The sequence below is a fragment of the Microcaecilia unicolor genome, chromosome 11, assembly GCF_901765095.1.
Source record: "Microcaecilia unicolor chromosome 11, aMicUni1.1, whole genome shotgun sequence".
Taxonomy (NCBI): Eukaryota; Metazoa; Chordata; class Amphibia; order Gymnophiona; family Siphonopidae; genus Microcaecilia; species Microcaecilia unicolor.
This window is the reverse complement of record NC_044041.1, coordinates 107124548-107132116: the sequence shown is the minus strand read 5'-3', so window position 1 is coordinate 107132116 and position 7569 is coordinate 107124548. Positions and strand designations below refer to the sequence as shown.

General features: G+C 46.4%; 1 protein-coding gene across 5 annotated transcripts in view; it reads right to left on the bottom strand.

The window, feature by feature from the left end:
• Positions 1-1053: 1053 nt before the first annotated feature.
• The window catches only part of TMPRSS9 (transmembrane serine protease 9), a 98414-nt gene continuing 91898 nt past the window's right edge, over positions 1054-7569 (bottom strand). For 4 of the 5 annotated variants that reach the window (XM_030220302.1, XM_030220305.1, XM_030220303.1 and 1 more), the window contains exons 17-19: positions 3892-4157; positions 2728-2864; positions 1054-1634 (exon numbers count right to left, since the gene is read on the bottom strand). In XM_030220302.1, coding sequence (XP_030076162.1) covers positions 1473-1634; positions 2728-2864; positions 3892-4157 — 565 coding nt within the window. In that variant the 3' untranslated portion in view covers positions 1054-1472. The remainder of the gene's footprint in view (positions 1635-2727; positions 2865-3891; positions 4158-7569) is intronic. The other variant, XM_030220306.1, reaches the window with a different exon arrangement.

Here is a 7569-nt window from a genome sequence, read left to right as displayed (position 1 = left end):
TGAATGAATATTATTTCTAATGTATGTTTTACCCATTCATCATGTTTGATTTAGCTGGTACACAGACAGACCATATGCTTGCTTGTTTTTTTCTCCACCATACAAGAAGCCTGGACTTCATGATCAGATGGGGGTAATCCTAGAGGCTGGATGTAGTTCTGGAGTGGAGGAGTAGCCTACTGGTTAGTGCAGCAGGCTTTGATCCTGGCAACCTGGGTTTGATTCCCACTAAAGTTCCTTGTGACCTTGGGCAAGTCACTTAACCCTCCATTGCCCCAGGTACAAAGACTTAGATTGTAAGCCCTCTAGGGACAGAGAAAGTACCTGCATATAAGATGTACAGCGCTGCGTACATCTAGTAGCGTTATAGAAATGATTAGTAGTAGTAGACAGAAATTTTAAAACCTCCATACTAGGTCAGAGCAAGGTTCCATCAAGCCCAGTATACTGTTTCCAACAGTAGCCTACCCAGGTCATAAGTACTTAGCTGGGTCCTCCCCAAAATAGACTCCATTCTGCTTATCTCCAAGTTTATAATGTTAATGATTGTGGACTTTTCTTCCACTAACTTTTTCAAACCCCTTTGCAAACTTCAATTAGTTATGAGCTTAACTGCACATGAATACAAACTATTTTTCCAAATTTATTTTTTTTTTAACTATACTACTTCATAAATTTATGGCATGGCCCCTAGTCTTTGTACTTTTTAGAATAAACAACTGATTCATGTTTTGCTGGTCAATGCCAGTCAGGATTTTATGGACCTCTATCATATTTCCCCAAAGCACTCTCTCCTCCCAAGCTGGAGAGCCTTACCTGTTCCAGCCTTCCCTCATAAGGGAGTCATTCCTTTTATTGTTTGCTTTGTTGTTCTCTGAACCGGTTCTAAATCTGTTGTATTATTATTCTACATCTCAAAAAAAAAATCCCTTATGGAGCATCACACCACTGTGGGCCAAAAAGTCTATGCTTGGGCCTCAAGCATTTAATTGAGAATACTTTTATTGACAGATATTCTATTGAAGAGGTCTCTCAGTCAAGGGCAGAGAGTGCTTGAATACAGTGTAAATATTATTGGGATGAGGTGATGGTGGAGCTCCTCAGCACCTGGGATGTAGCTGTAAATGAACTATAATGCTCTCAAGTGGGAACTACGAGCCTTTATGAAGGGCAGGACAAATAAGATGTGGCTAAAGGCTTTAGTAAGTAGAATCTGGTATTTCAGATAGTGAAATCAGGTCATATTTATTTATGGGAAACAGTCTAAAATGCCACAGTATTAGCAAAAATGAAATCCAGCACATGGTTAGCTCTCCACTATGGGAATCTTCCCAGCTTGAGGCCATCTTGTCTCTCTCTGTCCTTTCTATATCATGAGCTGCATAGTCATTCCAGGGAAGGTTCCAGCAACACCACAGTGCTCCTCTTCCTGTTCCCTGCCACTGCCTCCTCCCTGAGGTGGAAGTGAAGCCTCACAGCCGGAGGTTCTGCCCAATCCAGCTTCTGATAGATGTGACCCTGGTATAGACTCCTGGGAAGTAAGGCCGGGCACAGCCGTATCCCCAGCTGGTGATCCCTGCTAGAAACCACTTCCCTGAGGTCTCCCTGCAGGCCAGCGGTCCGCCAGCATCCCCCTAGGAGATAAACAGAAGAATAGTATCAGCATGGATACATACTGGGCTTAAGGGCACAGAATGATTCACAAGGGGTTTAAGTAGTCAACTATAAACTGAGCAACTGGGGCACATATTAGTGATGAGACAGGTTGAAATGTCATGAGTAACAGCATTAAGAGATAGGGGTGTAGTGAGGCATAACCATGTTCCAGTTGTTCAGTCAGGTGCCGTTTCTCTGTCCTTGGCTTTCAAGATGGCTGTTAGCCAGGCCTAAACATTTTAAAAGGCAAACGTGTTATATAATTATGAGAATCCTATGCTGGATACATGAGCACCCTATTCTACAGTCCCTCCCCCAAAGTGGTAAAATATGTGAATTGCTGCAATTCACTTATTTAATGTACAAAATTGGGTGTTTTATAGCAGGCATTTTGAATTAGGCTTTTTCCTTGTGTGCTATTATGCTGTTGAACCGTTTGTAGGTTTTTAATCATCAATTGTGGTATTTTTTTAGTTAGCATTTTGGATCTTTATTAGTGATATTATTTTAACTGGTCTTGAGCATCCATTGGAGAGGTTAAAAATAAAGCCACCAAAATAAATAAAACTAAGACAGTGCAGGACAGGGCTATGGTGAAAGAGTGGAACACAGTAAGGGGCAGGGTTGCTAGGTGGAAAATTTTTTTCCCACCCAAACCAGCCTAAATCCAGCCCAAAACCCGCCCAAACTCAAACCCCGCCCCTGACACCCCCACCCCTGCGTCATCACCCCCGCCGTCATCGGCCCCGCCTCCCCCCGACCAAAACGTCACTAACCCCGCCCAAAACGTCACTAACCCCGCCCCCCGCGGCCGAAAAAAACGCCCAAAAAAACAACCCAAAAGACCAAAAAGCAGCCCAAAAAACCGCAACCCGCCGCGGGCAAAAATTTCCCGCGGTGGGTCGCGGAAAACCGCCCACCTGGCAACACTGGTAAGGGGGTGTACACAGGGCCTGCTTGCACTTGGTGTCTTCAAAGCCTGCACATTATGGGGCTGCTGAAAGCTAAACTGACCAATCATCTGAGGCTGCTTCAGTGATTGGCCATAACTTGTGTGTGAGTGGGACTTACTGAGCAACTGTCAGTTCCCCCTTGCAGAACTCCTGCACAGAGCATTCTGCTGCTGATCTGCACTGGGTACATCTTCTTGCAGGTCTGATCGCCAATTATACTGACTCCAGCTTTCTGCAGCTGCTTGGATGTGACTCCTGCAAGGATACATGAGAGGCCTGAGGTGAGAGAGGGGATTCACAGGGAGGGGGGGGGGAGATGGTGGAGGTGAGACACCCATTGACAGGGAAAATGCACATCAGGACTTGGTGAGCTTTGAGCACCTTAAATTGTAAGTAGACAGCCAAATGCCCTTCAAAATTAGAATATGTCTTGAATCTATCAGCAAACTACTACTACTACTTATCATTTCTATAGCGCTACTGGATGTACGCAGCACTGTACACTTGAACATGACGAGACAGTCCCTGCTCAATAGAGCTTACAAACTGCGGCAGTTGCTTTTGTATCCTTAAATCACAGTGAGAGAGCTCTGCTTTAAGAGGGGCATGGTCTGTATGTACTGTTGAGAAAAGGTGATGATCGCTTCAGTGACTAATTACCTCCTTTGGGGTGGGGGGGGGGGGGGAACCCTGCATATAACACTTGTCAACCGTTACGGATCCAATATTCAGATCACGTGAGGGAGCCTGGCTAACTCCCTCGGTCGGTGGTCAGTCTGGATATTCAGTGCCAGGCTATTTCTGGTGACCAGCGTTGAATATCCGGGTGTTTTTGTCCGGTTTAAGTTTAACTGGCCAAGCTGATATTCCACGCTGGTTAGTTAAGTTTAAACTGGCTGAAGATATTCCAGGTATTTTGGTAGTCTGACCACCAAACTTAGGCAGCAATGTATCAGCGGTTATATCTGCCTTCAGCGGGAGATAACCGGCTATCTCCCACTGAATATTGCCAGATAGCCAGTTAAGTGCCATTTAACCAGCCAGAAGTTGTTCCTGGCTGATTAAATGGAGAAACATCCCCACCCTGATCTTTAAAACCATCAGCTTAGCCCTCCGTTCTTATCCATCTTAATAGCATATTTTTCCTTCCTTGGTAGACCCATGGCCTGCACTGCCATCTTCCATCCTTGGTGGTCTCCAGGCTTGTGCTGCCCCTTTATGTCCATTAGTTGGTAAACATCTTCTTTTCTCCCCATCCTGTCCCCCAGTGCTAGCTCTTTACCTCCTTCCTTGGTGGACCCCCAGCCTGTGATGAAGCACTTGGTCCCTTCAAAGAAGATATGAGTTGTGTCTGGGAGGCAGATGGGTTTGATGGCAGTGCTGTAGGTGAGTGGTGCCAGCAGTTCCAAGAGAGCCACATCATTATCCAAGGTGTAACCATTGTAAAATGGGTGTCTGTGAATGCGATAGATCTTCTCCACGCGTCCCTCAATGCTGTTCAGGAACGGGGTTCCCATGTATGCTGACCACATCTTTGGATCACTGTAACTGAAATATAAATGCTCTCTAGTGACTAAAAGATGGAATAAAACAGCCATACTTGCAATACTCGTTCGACCATTGGCGCTTCTGCCTTCACTCCTATGCTATAGAGAGACCACATCACAATTTTAGGTGAGGAGACACATAGGCCAATCAGTGCCCATTTTTAATCTGAGCCATGAGAAGAGTGAAAAGAGAGAAAATACATAACAATGTGCACTTCTTTCCCACCCATAAACAGCACTTTAACAAACTGAGATGGAACATTACCTGTCAAGACCCTGACCACCTAACCCTGGACCTGCAGGTACTGATGCCGTGTGCTCTTTCAGCATGTGCTATGACAGTGGCCTCAGGCTTATCTGAAAGTAGCTGTACTGCTTATGGGCTTCGATCAGCCCTTTTCTTTAGTCTTGTTTCACTTGGTTTCTCCTAAAATCTTTTCTTGAAGTAAATGTCTGTGTCTGTATTTGCCTTTCATTAAGATTAGGGAGTGGAGGAGTAGCCTACTGGTTAGTGCAGCAGGCTTTGATCCTGGCAACCTGGATTTGATTCCCACTACAGCTCTTTTTGACCTTGGGCAAGTCACTTAACCCCCCATTGCCCCAGGTACAAAGATTTAAATTGTGAGCCCTCTAAGGACAGAAAATGTACCTGCATCTAATGTGTTCAGCGCAGCGTACATCTAGTAGCACTATATAAATGATTAGTAGTACATTATGTTTTCTGCTTTTAAAATCAGCTCCTTTTCTGTTGATTTTTAGTTAGCTACCTGTGAGTACTTATTCTGTGGCTGAAGATGAGCAGAATGAAAACAAGCAATATTCCAGTCAAGGAAAGAAACATTTGAGAGCTTCTGCTGTTCCACAATAAGTAGCACCCATTCTTCAGGGGGAGGATTTAAATCAAAGAATAAGAACTGATTTGGATTATGGATGGATTACTCACCTTTTCCAAATCAGAACGCAAAATGAGTTACACATTCAGGTCCACAAGTTAGTTCCCTGGCCAAGTGGACTTACCATCTACGTAGCACCTGAGACAATGGAGAGGGAAGTGGCTTGCCAAAGGTCAAAGAGTGGGAAAAGTGTGGTTTGGCTTCCCTGTTTTGCAATGCACTTCTATCACCCCTGAACTATTTCCTCTATTATTAGATCAAATCAGTAAAGCTCTCATGGCTCTCAATAGCACACAAGCAAAAACTGTACAAACACTCCCTCTTCAGGCTGGATGGTTGCTACCATCCAAGCAGGTATCTGGAGGAAACCTAACCCACCCCAAAAAAGCAGAACACAGTGTAATAGAAGTGAATTTTAAAGATTGATTTTCAACCTGCCAACCAGAAACACCACAAAATCTGTACGATCATACCTAAACCTTCACTACCTAAGCAGCAAAGGACTCAAATACAAATCCACCTATGCATCCAGCTTTTCCTACCTAAGCGCACAACTATGGAACGCATTGCCAAAAGCAGTAAAAACTATGTTCGACCACCTAAATTTTCAGAAAGCACTAAAGACACCTAATTCAGAAGAGCATACCTCACCAACCCAACATAAAAATACCTGGACACTTGCAATACAATGTAACCAAAGACTGTAACAGACATTACCTGACTCTTCTTCCCCCTTTCCCTCGTTAAGCTCCCCCCAATTGTACCTACTATATATGTACCTCATTCTACCACAATATCACTTTGTATTCATTCATACCATGTATTTGTTCAGACCGGAATCGGCTAACACCGTTAACGGTAATATGTAAGCCACATTGAGCCTGTAAAAAGGTGGGAAAATGTGAGATACAAATGTAACAAATAATAATAACAACTCTGCCTTGACCGACAAGTGCACTCAGGGTCTGTATTTTTGATTAGGAGTAATTCTGTTTAAAAATGATTAACTTTGATTGTGTGAACATAAGTTGGAATTTAGAAGATAAGACACAGCTCTAATTAATTTTGTATGTGTGAAGGGAGAGGTGGAGTCTGTTTTGAGTTCAGACGGGACACCTGGACTGAGAAACATGTGACCACATTCCCACAGTATGGCTTGTTTACCTAAACAGAGAAATTCTTAAGCATTCTGTAATTTTCCTTAGCTCTGAACACGAGTTCTAAGCCTAATAAAAAAAAGGGGGGCCTTTTACAGTGAAGCTGGAAGTGCATCTATGGGTGGACACAGGGCCGTGCTAACCCGGTAAGCGAGGTAAGCATGGCAGGGGGGCGCTTCCCTCTGGGGGGCGCCGCCGCACCATGCTCACCTCGCTCGCCCTCCCCCAACATCCCTTTTCTTTTTTTTCTTTTTAAATTTACCTCCGTGGTGGCGGTTCCGGCAGCGCAGCGTCAGGGAAGGAGGCGGCGCTCCCGACGTCTCTAGCCTTCCCTTCGCTGTGTTCCGCCTTCTTCTGACGTCAAGGATGACGTCAGAAGAAGGCGGAACACAGCGAAGGGAAGGCTAGACGTCGGGAGCGCCGCCTCTTTCCCTGACGCTGTGCTGCCGGAACTGCCGCCACGGAGGTAAATTTAAAAAGAAAAAAAAGAAAAGGGATGTTGGGTGAAGAGAAGAGGGTGGGCAGTTGAACAATGGGAGCGGGAGGGCAGGGGAGAAACGACAGCAAGGATGCGAAGGGGGGGGCATGGATGCGAAGGGGGGGGGAGAAGAGGGCGGGCCAGGCTGGGACATGTGAGAGAGAGGAGCATGGATACGAGGGGGGGTCATGGAAGGGAGAGAGGGGAATTGCTGGAAAAGGATGAATGGAGGGGGCAGGGGACAGAGGAGCATGGATGGGAATGGATTGGGAGGGCAGGGCTCAGGGAGAGAGGGGAATTGCTGGAAAGGGATGAATGGAGGGGGCAGGGGACAGAGGGGCATGGATTGGGAGGGCAGGGCTCAGGGAGAGAGGGGAATTGCTGGAAAGGGATGAATGGAGGGGGCAGGGGACAGAGGAGCATGGATGAGCATGGATTGGGAGGGCAGGGAGAGGGGAATTGCTGGATAGGGATGAATGGAGGGGACAGATGGGCATGGATGGATATGGATTGCAGGGCTCAGGGAGAGAGGGGAATTGCTGGATAGGGATGAATGGAGGGGCAGGTGACAGAGGAGCATGGATGGGCATGGATTGGGAGGGCAGGGCTCAGGGAGAGAGGGGAATTGCTGGAAAAGGATGAATAGAGGGGGCAGGGGACAGAGGAGCATGGATTGGGAGGGCAGGGCTCAGGGAGAGAGGGGAATTGCTGGAAAGGGATGAATGGAGGGGACAGAGGAGCATGGATGGGCATGGATTGGGCGGGCAGGGCTCAGGGAGAGAGGGGAATTGCTGGATAGGGATGAATGGAGGGGACAGATGGGCATGGATGGATATGGATTGCAGGGCAGGGCTCAGGGAGAGAGGGGAATTGCTGGATAGGGAT